Source organism: Drosophila takahashii, chromosome 2L, assembly GCF_030179915.1.
Source record: "Drosophila takahashii strain IR98-3 E-12201 chromosome 2L, DtakHiC1v2, whole genome shotgun sequence".
Lineage (NCBI taxonomy): Eukaryota > Metazoa > Arthropoda > Insecta > Diptera > Drosophilidae > Drosophila > Drosophila takahashii.
Genome location: NC_091678.1, coordinates 24,084,838 through 24,104,782, shown reverse-complemented (window position 1 = coordinate 24,104,782; position 19,945 = coordinate 24,084,838). Strand labels below are relative to the sequence as shown.

At 42.5% G+C, this 19,945-nt stretch overlaps 4 protein-coding genes across 4 annotated transcripts in view; 2 read left to right on the top strand and 2 right to left on the bottom strand.

Annotated features, from left to right (window-relative positions):
* The first annotated feature begins 201 nt into the window (after positions 1 to 201).
* On the top strand, positions 202 to 2,905 carry IKKepsilon (I-kappaB kinase epsilon). The gene is made up of 6 exons (XM_017149903.3): positions 202 to 424; positions 497 to 1,523; positions 1,583 to 1,862; positions 1,917 to 1,992; positions 2,055 to 2,179; positions 2,240 to 2,905. The coding sequence occupies exons 1-6, from the start codon at positions 341 to 343 to the stop codon at positions 2,808 to 2,810; spliced, it is 2,163 nt and encodes a 720-aa protein (XP_017005392.2). The 5' UTR covers positions 202 to 340; the 3' UTR covers positions 2,811 to 2,905.
* Cen (cerebellar degeneration-related protein 2-like) lies at positions 2,823 to 5,823 on the bottom strand. The gene is made up of 2 exons (XM_017149902.3): positions 5,649 to 5,823; positions 2,823 to 5,573 (listed from the first exon to the last, which is right to left on the bottom strand). Exon 2 carries the CDS (start codon positions 5,530 to 5,532, stop codon positions 3,163 to 3,165), a length of 2,370 nt encoding a protein of 789 aa, XP_017005391.2. The 5' UTR covers positions 5,533 to 5,573; positions 5,649 to 5,823; the 3' UTR covers positions 2,823 to 3,162.
* A 1,354-nt stretch (positions 5,824 to 7,177) lies between these two features.
* On the top strand, positions 7,178 to 8,281 carry LOC108063005 (uncharacterized). Its single transcript, XM_017149917.3, has one exon. The coding sequence runs from the start codon at positions 7,267 to 7,269 to the stop codon at positions 8,089 to 8,091; it is 825 nt and encodes a 274-aa protein (XP_017005406.1). The 5' UTR covers positions 7,178 to 7,266; the 3' UTR covers positions 8,092 to 8,281.
* Positions 8,282 to 8,377: 96 nt separating this feature from the next.
* Hr38 (Hormone receptor-like in 38) overlaps positions 8,378 to 19,945 on the bottom strand; it is a 32,239-nt gene continuing 20,671 nt past the window's right edge. The window contains exons 2-5 of the mRNA XM_017149916.3: positions 15,654 to 15,985; positions 13,700 to 14,806; positions 12,192 to 13,272; positions 8,378 to 11,811 (exon numbers count right to left, since the gene is read on the bottom strand). Of these exons, the coding sequence (XP_017005405.2) occupies positions 11,555 to 11,811; positions 12,192 to 13,272; positions 13,700 to 14,806; positions 15,654 to 15,985 (2,777 nt within the window). The 3' untranslated portion in view covers positions 8,378 to 11,554. The remainder of the gene's footprint in view (positions 11,812 to 12,191; positions 13,273 to 13,699; positions 14,807 to 15,653; positions 15,986 to 19,945) is intronic.

Here is a 19,945-nt window from a genome sequence, read left to right as displayed (position 1 = left end):
GCTATCGAAGTAGCAGCCATCGGGGGAAGCAGTCACGATAATCGCCGAGCTCACTACTTTCTATCGACTACACTGGTGAGCAGGGAACTAAAAACTTGTTTTTTATTTACAATTATTTAAAAATTCAAAATAAAATATTAAATGTAATAACTGTTCCTACATGATCATTAACATTTATTTTTACAACTGCTAAAAAAACTTTTTTTTAAAAGCATGGTTAAGACTTGCTTGTTGAGTAGTGTTTTCGATAGACCTTTCATACAAGTGTTTTGTTTGTCACCATCGAGGCGCTTGGAAATAAACCGAAATAACAAGGAAATAGGTGGAAAACAGCTCCAAAATGTCCTTCCTCCGCGGCTCCGTGAGCTATGTGTGGTGCACGACCAGTGTCCTGGGGAAGGGAGCCACCGGATCCGTGTTCCAGGTGAGTTTTTTTTTTACGACTACGAATTTTCGTCTTGACTCACTTTCCTTTTGAATTTTCCTTGCTTTTCAGGGGGTCAACAAGATCACCGGCGAATCGGTGGCGGTAAAGACTTTCAATCCCTACAGTCACATGCGGCCGGCGGATGTGCAGATGCGGGAATTCGAGGCCCTGAAGAAGGTCAACCACGAGAACATAGTAAAGCTGCTGGCCATCGAGGAGGATCAGGAGGGTCGTGGCAAGGTGATAGTGATGGAGCTCTGCACCGGCGGCAGTCTCTTCAACATCCTGGACGATCCAGAGAACTCGTACGGACTGCCGGAACACGAGTTCCTACTGGTGCTGGAGCACCTGTGCGCCGGAATGAAGCATCTGCGGGACAACAAGCTGGTGCATCGCGATCTCAAGCCCGGAAATATCATGAAGTTCATCTCGGAGGACGGCCAGACCATCTACAAGCTCACAGACTTTGGTGCTGCCCGAGAACTGGAGGACAATCAGCCGTTTGCCTCGCTGTACGGCACAGAGGAGTACCTCCATCCCGACCTCTACGAGCGTGCTGTGCTGAGGAAGTCCATCCAGCGCTCCTTCACCGCCAATGTGGATCTGTGGTCCATTGGGGTTACCCTGTATCACGTGGCCACTGGCAATCTGCCTTTTAGACCCTTCGGGGGAAGGAAGAACCGGGAGACCATGCACCAAATCACCACCAAGAAGGCTTCCGGGGTGATTTCCGGCACTCAGCTTTCCGAAAATGGTCCCATAGAATGGTCCACCACGCTGCCGCCGCATGCACATCTCTCGCAGGGGTTGAAGACTCTGGTGACTCCGCTCCTAGCCGGGCTTCTTGAGGAGAACAGGGAGAAAACCTGGTCATTCGACCGGTTCTTCCATGAGGTGACGCTCATTCTGCGCAAGCGCGTCATCCATGTATTTTTTACCAACCGCACCAGTTCCGTGGAAGTATTCCTGGAGCCCGAGGAGCAGATTGACAACTTCCGGGAACGCATTTTCCTGCAGACTGAGGTGCCACTGGAGAAGCAGATCCTGTTGTTCAACAACGAGCATCTGGAGAAAAAGGTTACTCCACGAACCATAGGTAAGTCTGTAATTTTTCGAGGTTTCTTTGGGGATTTTAATGGTTTTCATCCCTTCCAGCAAAGGCATTCCCTGTCACCACCACGGAGCAGCCCATATTTCTGTACAGCAACGACGACAACAATGTTCAGCTGCCCCAGCAATTGGATCTTCCCAAATTCCCCGTGTTTCCTCCCAATGTTTCTGTGGAAAATGACGCCAGCTTGGCTAAATCCGCTTGTAGCGTTGGTCACGAATGCAAAAGACGCGTGGACATCTTTACTTCCATGGATATTCTTATTAAAAAGGGAGTGGAGCACTTCATAGAAATGCTAATAACCACGATAACTCTGCTTTTAAAGTGAGTGGATGAAGGCATTAATGTGCAGCCCTTAACTTGTAATTTATATTTCAGGAAAACCGAGAGTTTTGACAACTTGCTGTCCACTGTAATTGACTATGCAGATGTGGTTCAAAGCATGGCCAGAGTGGTAAGTGATTGGGGTTTCTTATAAAGAAAATATTTAAACAATTTGGTTTCCCTATATTTTAGACAAAGGGGGATCCGGAGTTAAAGATCCTGCTGACTGCCTTGGATAACGTGAAAAGCGACTTTGATGGCGCCGCCGATGTGATCTCACAAATGCACAAACATTTTGTCACAGATGATGAACTCAAGTAACTATTATATAGTAAGCAAATGATTCGTTTTAACCAAATTTTAATTCGTTCAACCAGCGACCAATGGACCTCTTCTATGCACGGCAAGAAGTGTCCTTGTAGGACCAGGGCAAGTGCCCAAGCCAAGTATCTGGTGGAAAGGCTGCGCGACTCCTGGCAGCATCTGCTCCGAGATCGCGCCACGCGTACGCTGACCTACAACGATGAGCAGTTTCACGCTTTGGAGAAGATCAAAGTGGATCACAACGGCAAGCGCATCAAGGCCTTGCTTTTGGATAATGTAAATCCCACAGTGGCTCAGATCGCAGAGTGCCTGGCGGACTGGTACAAGTTGGCCCAGACTGTCTATCTTAAAACGCAAATCCTGGAGAAAGACGTCCGTGACTGCGAGCGGAAATTGAACGGCATACGCGATGAACTGTATCACGTAAAATCGGAGCTAAAACTGGACGTGGACACGAAGACAATAAACAACAATAACCAGCTGGCCAAGATCGAGGAAAGGAATCGGTTGCGGGTGATGCAGCAGCAGCAACAGGAAGTGATGGCTGTCATGAGAACCAACAGCGAGATAATAAGTTTGCTTAGCAAACTGGGAATTTCAAATGGAGGTATTGAAAACAGTTAGCCTGGAAAGCAGTGAAAGTGAAAGAGTATTTTATTGGCCTTTGTTTACCTAGTAAGATTACAATAAATGTTTGATTTTATATCTGAAACTTGAAACGCATCAACAAAGAATTTTCCTAATTACAGTTTAGGTATCAGAAGTAAGTAAAATATTTGTAGGTCATTTAATAATTTATTTTATCATGCTGAAATACAATTTAATTTCCGTTAATAGTTAATCTATTATTGTAATTTAACTGTCTATACATTAAAAGGCGGACTAGACTTCATGGCACATACAATTTAAAAAATGTTATAATGCCCTACGGCTAGAATGCAATGTATAATTAATTATTTACATTCTCTAAACAAGGTTACTTTTGACGATACTGATGATGATTCTTTCGTATATTGGCTCCGTTGTGTTGTTGCCGCTGGGAATGTAATTTTGTGGGAATATGATCGCCGGCATCGGCGCGGCGCAGTACTTCAGCATAAGATAAGTCTAGTTTCTTGAGTTTATGTAAATCTTGCGATACCGTATTATGATAGAATTCGACGCCATTTAACTCTATTACACGGCCACGAGAAGTCTGGGGAGTATTCATGTTCTTGTTGTAGATTACCATTGGCGAACCGTTCCAATTGCTCGAGGAAGGTGTAGTCCGTCTGCGATTGCTGCGTCCGAATTCCGCGTTCAATGTGTCCGTACACATCTTTGAGCTGCCCTGTCCACCGCGGTGATTCATGGCCAGAGGACTGTTCCTGGGAGTGAACTCCCGCGAGTTGAACAATTCGATGCGATCTCCGGGGGAGCTTTGGTTGCGGTGCTTTCGTCGGTTCTTCTTTTTGATGCCGACACCTACGGTTAAATATTCGAGTGGTTCCCGTTTGAGCGGAGTGAGTACCTGGCCATTTTCCCTAAGCTGCTTAACATGCGGTTCCCCGACAGTCGTTTCCTTCGAAGAGCTATTCAACAGGGTAGATTGTGTGTGGGACGATTGGTGTTGTTGATTTCGGACTTCAAAGATGTGCTTCTTGGCTGTTTTGCGTTCCAACTTGGTTACGCACTCGGACATTGCGATGGACTGATTGGATATAACCGAGGACACGACGCTCTGTGTGTCGTCGTCGATGAAGTCATCTGGAGATTCCTCCCTTTCGGGTGTTACCGGCGGTACTTTGGCCGGGATCAATGGTATTTTTTCAATGGCCTGTGCGTCGTCATGCAGAGACGGTAGCTTGTCTACCTCGTTATTATCAGCAGCTTTCTTGAGCACTCCGAATATCTCCTTGAAAAGTTCCCTGTACTCGGGGCGATTCCGGAAATGAGATTCAATGGGACTGACATCGTCGTAAATACTGAATTTACAGTCGTTTCCATTACTAATTGAGCACAGGAAGAAGCTGGGACGCTCGTCGGTTTGTGTGCATTTGTTGCTAGTTTCATCCGAGAATCCCGATGATGTAGTCTCGGATTCGGAAAACTCAGTTGGAGTGCGCTTGCGGTTTGCCTCCAGCATAAGGTCAGATTCCTTTGAGCTGTTAACATTTGCTTCTGGTTTTTTGCTTTGACTTAGTTCAGTGATGGTCTTGCCATCTGAATTGCTGGCAAAATTGTTCTTGGCCGCATTTGAGGTTCTCTTGACTTCCACCAAGGCTTCATACTTTTCGACTAGGTCTCGATAGGGATTCGGCTTATCGCTCGCGTTCAGATTAAGATCCTCGGGAATTCGAAAACGTTCCTTGTAATCCGCCGCACTGTTGTCGCACTTTGAGGTGTTTTCGCTCTGTATGCTTCGGTCGTCGTCCTCGTAGATTTCCTCGGTCGGAGCGATGGAAGATTGATCATCCATATTGGTATTACTCTCGTTTATATCCCTCAGACAGCGACTACACATCTGGCCCTGCCTCACGTCGTCCAGAAGGCTAAACTCTTCGTGCATCGACATGGTTCCCTCGTTGCCACTGTTTTCGAGTAGACGGCTTTGCAGACCCTGGTTATCCTGGATTATGGTCACCAACTGCTCCTCCAGCTCGGTGCAACGCTGCTGTTCTCCCAGGAAATCACGTTTCAGGATCTCCATTTCGCTGAGGAGCTTCACCAGTTCCTCGTTGTCTTCCCCCTTTGCGGCGGTCCTCTCACACATGGTGGCATTGCTGAAAGAGAGATCCTCCAAGCCCGTCGAGTTGGCCATGGCCATGACATCCAGCTTGGAGAACTCCAGATTCTGCTCCTTGCACAAGGACTGAATGCTGTGGCTGGAAACGGAACCCTCGGCCGAATGCTGCATTCTGTAGCGCTCCTGCTGCAATTGATCCACCTTTCGCCGTTCGGTGCTCAAGGATTGCCGGGCATCGCTCAAAAGCTGGTTCAGCTCCTCGCAGCGGGCTTCGAGAACCTCCGTGTTGGTGGTCAGGGACTTGAGTTGCTTCTTATCGCGATTCTTTTCCAAATTAAGCCGCTGATTGGCTCGCTCCAGATCCTGAATACCGACTTCTAGCTGCTCGTAGACCTTCAGCCTTGAGTCATTCACTTCCGTCATCGCATTAATGTGCTTGCGAAGGTGCAAAATCTCCAGCTCCTGTTCATCCCCCTTGATTTTGTACTCCTTTATGAAGGTTTCCAGCTCCTTGTTGCGTTCTAAAAGGGTTTTTCCCAGTTCCGCAGCTAATTGCAGGTCATCGAGCATGAACTGCGATACGTTTTCACAGCCAGCCATACCGCGATTGGATTCCTCCATCTTGGACTTGGACCTTGAGCAGCTTCGGCTTAAAGCAAAATCTGCACAAAATATAAAGATTTAATCGATTTTTAGTTCGTTTTGATACAGAGCTTTCCAGGAAAAGTCGGGATTACTTGTCAAATGTCCTCTCAACGGTGGAAAAACAGCTACAACAGTAACTTTTTTACTGTTTCATCCCCAAAAACAAAAAGTATGGTATTGCAGCGACTGCAAAAAAAGCCCTACGTGCTTAGTGCAACTGCATTTATAATTACGTATATTTATTATTAATCCTATTCGTCTATATGGAAAGCACAGAACAAAGGTTCCTTAAAGATCCGGAAATAATTTAATAACAGGATTAATAATATTAGGGGTACTCCTGAAAAGTATTGGGATATTCTAAAAGTTTATAATTTACTTTCCGGGTTTGAACAGCTTTATCAATATAAACAAACACATTTAATATGAAATATCGTTAACTAATTAAATAATTAATTTCTTGCATTAAATTGCTTTTAAAAACAGGTAAGCTTAAAGAATATTAATCAGATTATAGAATCCCCCTTATGAGTATTTGTGGGGCTTCGTTAAAAAATATGGGGAGGGATGATAGTGAATTATAATTAAGGTCTTGCTACTAACTTTAAGAACCATTTAAGACTAGAATGTGTAATAATTGAATCATTTATGTCTGTTTAATTACACAGGTCGACAAAATCAAGACTTTTTCTTGGCCCAAGAATAAACGCTACAAAACCTGAAAGAATTTTAGCTGTAGATTACTACCTCATACTTGGAAACTTTCCATCACGTCGAAGTTTTGAGAAATCCGTGGTCAAAGTTCCAAATTTTCGATTTTTAGGCACTTTTTGCGGCTTAATAGTAAGAAAACCTTTCGTAGCCCAGAGCCACAATTTAGCGGAAATGGTACCTTGAACCTTTAACTTCAAGAGTGTCCAATCACAAAGCTGGGCGACCTCTACTTCTTTAGCTACAATGGATTTTACAGAAGTACTTTTTGTCACTTTTTTTCATCTATAGTAGCCTGATATTTTTAATGTATTGTATGTATATGGGTCTCAGTTCAACAAGAAAAATATCAGGCTACTATAGATGAAAAAAAGTGACAAAAAGTACTTCTGTAAAATCCATTGTAGCTAAAGAAGTAGAGGTCGCCCAGCTTTGTGATTGGACACTCTTGAAGTTAAAGGTTCAAGGTACCATTTCCGCTAAATTGTGGCTCTGGGCTACGAAAGGTTTTCTTACTATTAAGCCGCAAAAAGTGCCTAAAAATCGAAAATTCGGAACTTTGACCACGGATTTCTCAAAACTTCGACGTGATGGAAAGTTTCCAAGTATGAGGTAGTAATCTACAGCTAAAATCCTTTCAGGTTTGGTAGCTTTTATTCTTGGGCTTTTTTTTTGTCGACCAGTGTTATTTAATTCGCTATGTTAAAAAATCTTGTACAATTTTGATAAGAAACTATCCAAAAACTTGTAAATAAATATATAAGAAATCTTTACATAAATAAATTAATAAAAAATATAATATCCAAAATATTTTAGATTATAATAATTAAATTAATAATTGTTAATTATATAACACTTGTGACGCCACCTTGTCACAACGATAGTTAGGTATTATTCATCAATCCAAGCCTGGTCACACCAATTCCCCGGCATTCTTGTTTGTTTTGCTTTTGTGTTTTGCCGTTTATTTTGATTTCTCGAGAGGATGTTATCCCCGCCATGCTGTACACTCTAGTCCGGGTAGCGGAGTTCGTGGACCAGTTCCTTCTGCGTCCCTTGGCCAGCGTTATCGATGCGGTCGTCACCGGCGTGTACTACTTCCTGTGGGGCAGCTACTTTGTGGGCTATTGCTTGGTGGAGGGCAGTACGTTAGCTTGGAATCTGGTGAGATCTACGGTCAGCGACATCCACCGAGGATGCTGCGACCTGCGCCTCATCACGCTGGATGTGACCGACTACTTGTATGACGGAACCAGGGGAGGTCTTAAGAACGCCTGGGATTTCGGCCAATCAGTAGGCCGGTTCTTCTGCAATCTGCTCATCGAACTGGGCGATTGCATCTTGTGGGTGTTGTTGCTGCTCCCACGGATCATACTGTTCACCGTGGACTGCCTCCTGGACTTTGTATTCCACTCCATCGTGGCCCGTGGCCTCAGCCTACTGAACAGCGTGTTCCGACTCTCGATCGGATTGTCCGTGCTCCTGGTTCTCTACATGTTTCGACGATATGTGTACCTGCTGCTCATCTACCTGCTCCAACGTGCCCGCATCGAGATCTCGACGAAGACGCAAAGCGTCTACCACTGGACCGATCAGCAGTTGCAGCGATTCAGGCAGAACATGCGCAACGATCCGGGAAACGCCGGATCTCCGAATCGCGGAGGCTGTGTGGTCTGCATGGAGCGCAGCCGGAACATCGTGATCATGCCCTGCCGGCATCTCTGCCTCTGCAAGGAGTGCTCGCAGCAGCTGCGGCTCCGCTTGGAGCATCGCTGTCCTGTGTGCCGGAACGACATCATGTCGTTTCTGCCGGTCTACATTTGACACTGCCTATTTTTGTAAAGATTGTAGAACCTAGCATAAATGTATATAAGACTGCCAATTGGAATTTAGCTTTTAAGAGCACAATATCGAACTAAGGATACAACCAAATGCCATTGGTTAAAGATGATTATATTAAAAAATGTTTGGACAGCGAAACAAACTCTATAATTACAGAATACAGTACCTAAAATAAGAGAGGTTTATCTCAAGACTGCAGAATCACCAAAGTAGACAACATATTTCAAAAGACCTCCCAAAAATGTCCAAAATAACTTTCGAAACTAAATTGTTTTATGTATTTATTTCAAACCAATGAAAATATACGATTTGTTTTGTATACATTTATGTAAATACGGTTTGGTTTTTCGTATAACTAATTTGCTCAAAAGACAGATATAGAAAAACGTTTGTTTTGGGCTTACATCTTTATTTAATTTAAATGTAAATTTAAATTTAAATCGAAATGAAATGATTCGCTTTGCTTGGTATTGTATTGCAGAGTTAATTGAATTGCAAGTTATAGGTTTTTTTTTCATAACACTCATATGCGTATTGTTTTGGATACTTAACTGGTAAATGAAACGATCAAATAAGAGTAAAATTACACAACGGGCTATCATCTATCAGATAGATATTTGTTATAGCGTCTTTAGGTTTCACCTCTCTTTTCTTTCTGCTCATCGCTAGTAGTAGGCGCATAATTGGATTGAATATATAGGCTAAGTTATCTGTTGTGTGGTTCTGTGTATTGGAGATATAGCGTCTGTTGCTCCAATAAACTCACTCTATTACGAATAACATTATCTTTCGAAAAAAACGTCTATTTGCTATATAAATTTAATTTGTGCCAATTTCTTTTGCTTTTTCCTTTTTAGTTTGTTGTATAAAGCTTTATGCGCTGCTTCTAGCTTAATTCTATCCGTTACATAGTAAAATATATATATTATGTGTATATCTTTTTATAGCAATATTAAAAAGTTCTCATTTAAAATCGTTTCATCGAAAAATTTCACGTTTTACGGTTTTTGTTTCGTTTTGTAACTGTATCTCAAAAATATGAATCCACACTTGACATTTACGTAGTATATATGTATGCATTTATAAAATTACAAAAGAACAATAAACCAAAATATATATGTATATGCTCGCTCCGGTATGGCCATATCCAGCTATAGCTATAGCTTTGTGCCAGAAGTCCATAACTTGTAAAAGTTGTCGCGCTATTCAAAATATATATGTGTAAATATGCATGTAGGTTTGATGTTTCCATGTTGTGTAGGTACAAAGTAGGTTCCTATAGCTAGATATATCTTTATAATATTTATATTCATGTGCATGATTGATATCCAATGTTGTAACGGCTAAAAAATGGCATCGCTTTGAGGGTTTCGAACCCGAACCTATCTAACATCTCGTTTCAAACTGTTTTGGTCACCGTACTGTTCCTGTTTTATCCTGTTTTATTTTCGCTCCTAACCGTTACATGTTCAGGTTTAGTTTAGCTATATTTGTAGTTAATTAAAGGTGCATTTTCCTTATGAAATATTGCTCTATGGTTTCTAAACCTTTCAACTTTCTTAGGATGTGTGTTTGAGGTGGGTGGAATCAAATGAAATGGGTCATTTCGAAATTCTCTCTTTTAAAAACAATTATAAGTTATGGATAACCCATGCTAATCTTCAACAAACTCCAAAATTTCCCATTTAATTTAATTACACCCCATTGTGTTTGTTTATAGCTTCAGCTTAGCCGCATGCAGATCATGGTTTATACTTAGTTTAGCTTGGCCTATGTTCTCCTTAAAGATGGTACAAAATCTAGTTGTCGAACATTTGATGTGCTACATGTACAATAATTTATTAATGATCTATCTAAATTGTATAGTTAATGCGAATTTATTGATCACCTCGCCGCCCCAGGTATGCCAATATATTAAATAGATTTAGTAACACTTTTTGTTTCGGTTCTACATGTTTCGTGCACTCGAAAGCTTGAAGAGATATGTTATTCACATTGGTTTCAGTGTTTTTGCTTTTTAGTTTACATTTAGTTATAGAAGTCTTGAATTTTACACATAGAAAATGTCTTTTGTTAATACAAACGTTAATTGGAAAGTTGCTAAAGGCTGTACTTTGAAAATTCCTCATAACATACATTTGAAATATTTGCTATCTAATGATCTCTTTTTCTTACTTTTTGTTATCAAAGAAAAGTGGTACATATAAAATAAACCATACAAAAGTTAGACATAAAAATATATATTTATGCGTGTATATATATTATAGAGTTCAATGCCAATCTATCACAAAATCACATAGAGGGGTTTTCTATCGAGATAACGCACACATATAGAGAGAGACAGATCTAACGATCCATTTGCGTTTCTTTGAGAACTTAGTCGAAGTGGTTTAAGATTAAATAAAGTTTTTCTCTCGTTTGGAACGTACTAACTACGGATATACATGGGTTTTGGATTACCGAATACTTGGGCTTACCCTAGAGATTATTTATTTTAGATAGTATATATATGCTTATCCGCTAGCTTGTGTGTTTGTGTGCAACTCTCTCTGTGTCAGACACAATCATCACAAAAAGGTACTTAAACTCTCATTGTGCACTAGTTGGTGCATTGAAAATTTGAACAGAATAGACATAGCCTACAACTATTAGGAGTCTTACTCTAGGACTTAACGGAAATACTTGGTTGGGCTATCAACTTTATGCGGGTTTATATATTTGCTAGGGGCAAGCATGGCTTTGCTATATGATATGATAGTGGATTTTCACAAATTGGCTATAGATTTGAGAAGTTTTAAAAGAAATTCAAGGACAATCGTTTTTATTATTTAAGGGTATACCCAGTTTGTGGAACTTATTTTGGGTTATTCTTGAAGAGAAGTGCTAGGGTCTAGTTTAGGGTATAAATTATATAACACTACCGCCGCACGCTTTTAATTAATTATTTACTTTGCCTAAAACAATTGACTAGAAGTTAGCAAAAAGGCAAGAGAGCGTTCTGTCCGTCCGTCCGTCTGTCCGTTAGTGCCGAATGTTGAGCAAGCTTTGAGTCCGGGGATAGAAAGTGTTTCCATTCATTGCGTGCCTGCCGATTGATTCTGACAGTTGAAATTAAACAATTTAACAATTAACGTCAACAAGTTGTAATTTCCAGTGCTGACGAGTCACGCAGGAGCAGGATTTACACTGGAAACCCTCTCTCAAATATTCATGTCCGTAATTATCGAAGAAGCCGGGGCTGTCCGGCAATCTATCTACCTCTACACTATATAGATATGGCCTGGGTATGCACTTTATTTCGGTTTCAGTTTTGTGAGATTTATTTATTTCAGGGTTCTACTAAAGCTAGTTGGGTTCTATTGGGTCCTGCCTATGTTAAGTATGTGAGGGCACGGCTTAGGTCTAGTTTAAGGAAGCAAAGTTGTGATGATACGCTTGATCGCCTCTAGAAGGGCAATGTAGTGACGAACATGTTCTCTATGAGGGCTGGCGCCGGTACGAGATCCTCCAGCTTCAGATAGAAGATCCGCTGCAATCCCTGGACGCTTAGGGATCGCAGTTCGGGCAACTTGCCCAGCAGGCGGCTGAAGTAGTGCTGTTTCTTCTGGGCCTCGGCATTGTAGGTGACATGGTCGCGCAGACTACCGATGATTTTCATCTGCAGTTGCTCCACTTTCTTCGGCTCCCGCAGGCCATGGCGTTCTGAAGATTGAAAAAGTTAAGAAAAGACGGGTTGGGTTAGGACATTTTGCTTTTGGTTTTAGGATTATTAAGTTAACATTTAGCTAACATCTTTAAAAAATAAGATAATTAAATGACATTTTTAGCTTTTTATGTTGAAAAGATATAGGTAATATTTACAGGACTCATGGATTTACCAATTTTAGAAGTCTTGTAGTATTATATATTTTTCATAAATTTTAAGTCTTGTGAATCTTATATTTTGTGATCCTTAATACTTTCTATAAATCTGATAATTACTAAAAAATGTAGGAGATACTTTATGGTACGTTTCTGGTCTGTACTTCTACGTCCCGAGTTCCCAAACACCTTTCATCCCTATTCAAAGAGACTTTACCCACCTGTGATCAGGGTGAGGGCGCAGAGGCAGGCGAAGGCGGAGATGTCGATCTCCAGGTTGTGCAGACTGTGGCTGAACTCCATGATGTCGTTGAGCCACTCGCCAAAGGATCGCAGGCACTGGGTGCGATGCAGCACCGTTCCATTGCAGAAGATCAGCTTGGTGTCGTCGCTCCTGGCCCGATAGGCCAGCCGCAGGACAAACAGTTCCAGCGAGGCGCTCTGGAAGAGCAGCTCCTGGTCCTCCGGCAGGAGATCAAAGTAGCCGGGAATCTTCTCGGCGAACTGCTTGATCACGTCCACGGAACTGGTCAGCAGTTGGTAGAACTGCTGCACCTTGTCCGCCTCGCTCATCGACAGCTCCTCGTAGTGGCTGTAGTCCAGACACGAGGGATCCGGTGTGGTGTCCACATGGCTGCGCACCAGTGCTGTAATCAACGAGATGGGCGGCGAGGGTGGCGATTCTTGGGGAGATTTTGGTTTCGATGGCAGCCTTCCGCGGCGTCCCTTCAGCGAATCCGTGCGCACCACTTCCTTGACCATGCCCACAACCAGACACTTTTGGAATCGACAGAACTGACAGCGATTGCGGCGCCTCTTGTCCACGGGACAGTTCTTGTCCGCCAAGCAGACGTACTTGGAGCCCTTCTGGACGGTCCGCTTGAAGAATCCCTTGCAGCCCTCGCAGGTCCGCACTCCGTAGTGCTGGCAGGCGGCCGTGTCCCCGCAGACGGCACACAACTGCGACGGAGCCTGGAGCAGCCGACCTGCCTGGAGATCCGCACTCGCCGGCGAACTGGCCGCCGAATTGGGAGCCGAGCTGAGCTGCAGGGGATGGGCATGGGTGTGCCGCTGGCCCAGCGTGATCTTGGCCAGCTTCGGGCTCTGCGCCGAGGAGCCGGCGGGCGAGACAGTCCGCTGAACCGGCAGCGATGCCCGGCGAACGGGTGGAGGACCGCCCAACGAGGGGGAGGAGATGGTGGCCGCCGCCGCCGCTTCCACGGCCGCTGTGGCCGCAGCCAACTCCGAAATCGTGGGGAACGTGGGCAGCGAGTAACGCTCGCCATTGTGCGAGTTGTAGTTCTAGAGGAGGAGATACAAATTTTAATAGGTTAGACTTAAGAAGTATGAAAGTATACCAAAAGAAAATAATATTTATTAATAGCTTTAACCTTTCGATTTTTAAATACAATTTTAAATTACTAGGTAGTACTAATTTTGAAAGGTATTTATTTTCAGGATTAATATGTGGATTTTTAAAAAGAAGATATAAGAGACTCTTTATTTAGCTCTTTTAAATATTTTCTAAGCTGGATAAGGAGAAAAATATTATTTTTTAGAAGATTTTATATTTGTTAAATTGTTCTATGAAAAATGTCTGGTCTAAAATATAATTTTTGAAAAACTTTAAAAGAGTTTATTTATTATTCTTTCATAAATATTTTCAAGCTGGCTAAACCACATTTTAGTTTTTATTAAATTTCTATATTTTTTTTAATGTTCTACTTACATGTTGCTGGTAGCTCTGCTGCTGTTGCTGCTGCTGCTGTCCGTAAAAGTTGTCTGCTGCGGAGACGCCATTGTATTCATATAGGGAGCTGGCCGAGGAGCTGGGCGACAGATTGGCGCTGGCATTGATGGCATTGAAGTGCCCATGGTAGTTGTAGCCCCCACTGTTGTTGTTGTTGTTCTGGTTGCCATTGTTGTTGCTGCTGTTGGGATGGGACATTTGGGCCTGGGATTGCAGGGTGTGCAGCTGCTGGAGCTGCGAGGGAGCGGGCGGACTGGCACTCCAGCCGCCGGAAAGCGGCGGGAAGCAGTCCTCGTCCATCTTGAGGGTCAGCACCTGGTCAGTGGGCGTGGGGGCAGCGGTGGAGGAGGAGGAGGCCTGTTGGGGGCTACTCCCACTGCTGCTGTTGTACTTCAGGGAGTAGGTTTCCTGGAAGCTGGGCAGACTGCTGCCGCAGGACAATGGCCCTCCGATGGGCGAGATCAGCTGGAGTTGATGCTGTTGCTGCTGCTGGTGTTGCTGCTGTTGTTGTTGCTGCTGTTGCTGCTGCTGCTGGGCGTGCAATGCAATCGCCGGATCGCTGCTGGAACGCAGACTCAGCAGACAGAGCTGCTGCTCCTGCTCGGAGCTCAGCTGCTGCTCGGGAATGGAGGATAGCCGCTTGTCCCGCAGGCAAGTCAACTTGGTGAGATTCTCAATGGAGCTGGTCAGGTCCTCGGCGGGATTGTCCGGATAGCCGCTGGTGGTCGGGGAGAGCAGGGAGTTGTTGGAATCCGAGGGGAAGAAGAGATCCGAGAAGAGTTCGCTGTGGGAGACCACGGACGCGTCGGTCAGGTTGCTGATCAACTGATCCTCCTCATGGGAGAGCAGCGTCTCCGACTTTAGCAGGTGTTGCTGCGGGCTCACAAGGTGATGTTGCTGGTGTTGCTGTTGCAAATGTTGCTGCTGCTGTTGATGCTGCTGCTGCTGCTGCTGGTTGTGATGTTGCTGATGGAGGAGGTGGTGTTGGTGTTGGTGGTGTCCAGCTGCCGATGCCGACGTTGTGGTGGTCGTCGAAGCGGTTTGCGTGGAAAAATTATCGAAGGGCGACAATGAACTAAAGGAGCTCTGCAACGAAAGACAGTCGGCGGACGAATGAGTTAGTGAGCTTGCCGTTCCCGTCTAGATATCCTAGCCCTAAGGGTGGAGTCTAGCTTTTCCGACATACGACCTGCGACATGCGCATTTCCCCCAGCAACTGCCATTGGTTCTTGGGCTGCCAAAGCAACCCCTAAGTCGCGGAAAACTCCTCGATGATGATTTCCTAATTGGTTATGCTTATGCCAAAATGTTTTCCCAACATATCGCACCTAACAATAGCTGTCTAATTGTTGTTTTGCCGCTGCAATTGATCTCCTCACCTCGCAACTTGAATTCGCTGGAGAGGACTCACCTCCTAGCAGCTGGCAATTAGCGCTGCCATTCATTTTTGGGCTTGCCAAATTTGCATAGATTTTTGCACACTTTTTGCTCGGTGTGTTTATATTTTGGAAATTATATCTCAGCGGGGGCCGTGCAATTTATGTAATGAAAACATATTTAAAGGGTTTCTAGGACTCTAAAATATTTTAAAATTTAATATTTTTCAAATGAACTTAAATGAACATGAAACGATGATCGATTTTGTGGGATTAATTTTGACTGGATATGCTCGAAATTTAAGCTAAATGTTCTCAGTAGGCAGTTTGAGTTTCGTATTTTCATTCTTTATATGCTCTATACCGGCGTGTTTTTTTTGTGTGAATATTATCCACTGGATAAGAATCAAATTGATTTTCATTTAAGATCTTTCCCAAATGAAACTAATTGTTAAGCTGGATTTAATATTCTATTTGTTCCATTACTTTAATTTTACGAAATTCATTCATTCCCCAGCTAAATAGTTATTAAATATTTTCCTTTGCTCTAAACTTACATTAGGTTGCAAAAGTAACATGCTTGTTGTCGCTTGGTTATTTAGCCTCAGTTGGCTGATTTTGGTTGTGTGGATTGCTGCTGTCGCCGCTGCCGTTGATGTTGCAGTTGCTGTTGCGGCTCCTCCTGTTCCTGCTGATGATGTTGCTGCTGTAACAGCAATTGTTGTCGCTGTCGCCGATGTTGCCGAGGTGCTGGCAGCTACAGTTGCTGCTGCTGCTGCTTGGCTGTCGTTGTTGCTGTCACTTTTCTCGACTTTCAATTTCCCCGCAACGAGCGGTTTTATTTTCCTCGGCTCAGTGGGCGATGTGGCTGCTGTTATTGCTGCTGCACCTGCAAGGATAATTCAACGAAAAGAAAAGGTCTTTAGCAATTTAGAATAGTCAAAGTCAAGCGGGCATGAATGCCACACGGAGTCTCTGGGGTGAGCTTAATGCTAAATGGCTGGTGAAATGCCAAATCTGCGATGATATGGGCAGATTCATATTGCTGCCGTGCTAATGTTGCCGCTGTTCGTTGCCCAATTGTCTCGCGTTCCACACGCAAGCCGCCGTATCGAATGTCTTAATTAGAAATGCTCAGACTCAAGCTCAGTCTCAATCTCAATCGCAGTCCCAGTCCCAGGCTCGGCTGTCCACATAAATAAATATATGGATATATTTTGTTTATCCCAAAGATGCCGAGACACCTCCTCATTGTGTCGCGGGGTTGGCCAAGAGGCGAGCTCACGTTACAACAAAGATGTAGCCACCAGAAAAGCGGTGGAAAAGCGCCAGAAACAAACCTAAACGAGGATCACATCTCCATCGTTCGGTTAATGCGGCACATAAAATGTAATAAATTGTGTTGTCCGATGCTGCACGGCTCGCTTCCATGGCTCGGCCACGTTGCGGGTGTTCGGCTTTTGATTATAATAAATATTTTGGCCGATTCGCATTGCAAAATGCAAGCAGAAGTTCGCTGCGGCTCGCGAAATCATTTTTCATAATTTGCATAATTTATGATGGAAATTGCAGTCGGAATTCTTAGCCAGATGCAAAATTTCAATAAAATGGGAGTACCCCCATATCATCTAAATGTTAGGCAGCAAAAAGCTATCCAAATGCTATTAAAAATATGTGATAAATAAATATTAACCATAAATAAAATCATAAACAAAGATTTCAACATTTTATTAATTCTATTTAAACCGCTTCAAATCACCCAAAACTTTAAGCAACTTATAAACTGTCAGCGATTCCTATTAACCATTAATTAAACCAGCCATAACTATCCGACAATCCCCAGCGAACCTATTATTCACACATGCTCATATTTCGCTAATCAACCGATTTTTTGTCTATATATTTTTATTTAATCTTTTTCCACAGATTTTTCCTCAACTTCTGCTGACTTCTGGCCGCCTGACTCTTTTGACACTTTTTATCTGCGAGAATTAGTTATAAACCGACAACACGAAAATAATAATCATAGCCCACCAGATTTTTTTGTAATATTTCCTAACGTGTGTTGTCTTGGCTTGAATTTGACAAATTAATAAATGTTGCTGCGGCTGTCGTGTCAGTTGTCTTAGACAAAACCAAAAACCTAAAGCCGAAAAACAAAACAGAAAACGTGGACACAGTTCAAAGGGGGCAGTCATAAAAAAATAATGGAAAAAAGATGGATAGATATAAAGACATACATAAATATATACAATTTATAAATATTCATGATAGGTGAATTGAAATATTGCACAAAATTATGTTTTAGCATGGAGGACAAAAAAACATAACAAAATCGAAATAGAAATTAAACGGTGTTCGCTATTCTAAAAGCATTTAAAATAAAGTAAACAATCAGGTAATGCAATAAAAGATACTAAAATAAAATTCCTATAAATCATTTAAACATCTTCTGCAAATTAGAAACAATTTTCCGATTCTACCAGATTTTCCAGTTTTCTTGCCAATAAAAATAAAACAAGAACCAGAATGTAAAAAATAATCAACAATTCGAAATGCAAGGCAAACGCATAACTTGCCTTTTAGATGGTTAATTGCTGCATTTGGTTAAAACAAAAAACAACTCAGAATCATTCATATATGCTGGCTCTCCCCATTTTTTGGCCATACTTTGTCAGTAACAAATATTTGGGTATTGTAGTTTTTGCAAAGAATGTCAGTCTAAGTCCACAGAAAAAATTTATCAAATACTTTAGCAGAACAACGAACTTTTAAAAACGCACTACTATTTTCACCGCAGCTATATGGGTATGGCTATGTTTTCTTTCAATCTTTTTTCCTTAAAAAAAACTAAACCTATATCGAGAATGGGATCCGAAAGAGAAGGAAAGGCACTTTTCAAATGATTTGACTGCCTAACAAACCAAGAATTCGATCGCCTGTAATAACAGCATTTGTCCAACTTTGAGGTCCTTTTTCTCATAACTCTTGCTTCGGGGAATTTTTTGGCGAACGAATGTTCGAAGGCATCAATAGAGGTACATTTTTAATGTCACATAGTGTTATTTATTTACCATTTCATGGCTCAGTTTTATGAGTAACTATTCTTCTGCTGTCAAGTGCTAATCAATATGCAAATGAGTTTGGATATCTCTTACAACTCTTACAAGGCTGTTTTAGGGCCCACAAATTGGCCAAGCAATGGGTGCATCTTCTACTTTGCATTGAGCAATTAACTGACAATGGAGAAAAGGTCCGAAGAGTCGCTGGGTATTGCATAAATCAATCAAATTGTCTCTCACTCGGTCGCCCCATTGAGTAATAGATCCAATTTCGATATGAAACAGAAATTGGGTTTTCTTCTCTTCTTTAGTTTTCTGTCTGGTTTTTTCGCTTTTTTTTGCACAACTTTAAATACCAACCCCATTACCCATTAAGCAACAAAGATGGCTAGTACAACAATGAACAACAATTGATGAAAATCGACAATTAATAGTGAAAGTCTAGGCCCAGACGAAGCATCATCATCAAAGGTACTGCAGGAAGTTAGTTGCTTGGGGACTGAAGACTGCAGACTGCAGTCTGAAGACTGGAGACTGTAAACTGGGGACTCCTCCATGTCTATTAGGCCATGAGTCTGGCTTTGTCGCTGTCGTGGATTTCAAAGGCGATAGCATCGAAGCCGCCAAGTTGCAGCCAAGAAAAAGCGAAAAACCTGCCCCAAAATGAGTAAACTCCTTTGGCTCGAGACTGAACCGAACCCGAGACCCATTTGTATACTTCTCACAGATCTTCACACGGAGACGGACTGTGGCACCCACTGACTCAATGACTGAGTGGCCGGGCATGGGCCATTTTGACCCGGCCAAAAAGCGAAGACGAGCCGACGAGCTGGCTCGCATTACCATTTCTTTGGGTCACTGCACAAGAGATTCCCCTCTGGTCCCCGGTCCCCGGACCCCAACCCCCCATCAATTTCGGCAGATGCCTACATGTCCAGGTCCATTGATCAGGTCCCCAGTGAATCTGCCTGTACAAAGTACAGAGCCTGACTTGAGAGCTTGCCAAATAATATGTATTAACGATATTATATAAAAAGAAGAAAAACGAACGAAAAAAATTAGCAAACTTATGCAATGGCCAGGTCTTTTTTTCCCCCATCTGCATTGTAATAAATTTGTTAACGAGCCGGCCAGAAAATCTCTCTCGTTGCGGGTCCTAAAAACAATTAGAAACTCGCAGTTTTCGGGAAAGATGCTGTAAAAATGCATAGTATGCATCGGCATACCCAACCCAAATTACAAATTTCCTAATGTTATTTGCTTTGGGGCCATCGCCAGACAATGGTTAAAATGGCTAATCTTAAATGTTTATCGCGCACTCTTCCCGGTAGCATTTTTGGCAGTAGCCCACGGTAGTTTTATTCAGCATCTTTTTTTATTTTTATTTCTATTTTTATTTTCTTTGTTTGCCGATCGAAGAGTTCAGCCAGAGCCGCGTCTTCGATGAATTGCTTTCTAAATGACCCAAGGCCATATTTGGAATGATATTTCATATTGATCTGGGAACTCTGGCTCAGGCTCTCTGGGTGGAGGGCATTGTTTCTGGCCTAGTCTGCTGCCTCACAAAAAAGGTGTGTTTATTAATAAAAGGAGAAAAAAATCAAAAAATGTATTGAAAAATGCGAATATTATAAATGTGGGAGAAACAAAAATCTGAACGTGACTTTTGACATGACAAGAAATCGAAAATATTCAATTCTCATTCAGGGAAATATTTACGGTAATATTTCGTGGAATCAAGAGATAACATCTGATCTTAAATTTGGCTTTGATATTAAGGAATTACA

Bases quoted from the DNA above. Each gene is read 5' to 3' on its own strand.
- Cen (XM_017149902.3), bottom strand. From the start codon at position 5,532: ATGGAGGAATCCAATCGCGGTATGGCTGGCTGTGAAAACGTATCGCAG.
- LOC108063005 (XM_017149917.3), top strand. From the start codon at position 7,267: ATGCTGTACACTCTAGTCCGGGTAGCGGAGTTCGTGGACCAGTTCCTT.
- IKKepsilon (XM_017149903.3), top strand. From the start codon at position 341: ATGTCCTTCCTCCGCGGCTCCGTGAGCTATGTGTGGTGCACGACCAGT. The intron at 1,524-1,582 runs GTAAGTCTGTAA...CATCCCTTCCAG, and splicing joins GGTTACTCCACGAACCATAG to CAAAGGCATTCCCTGTCACC. The intron at 1,863-1,916 runs GTGAGTGGATGA...TTTATATTTCAG, and splicing joins ACGATAACTCTGCTTTTAAA to GAAAACCGAGAGTTTTGACA.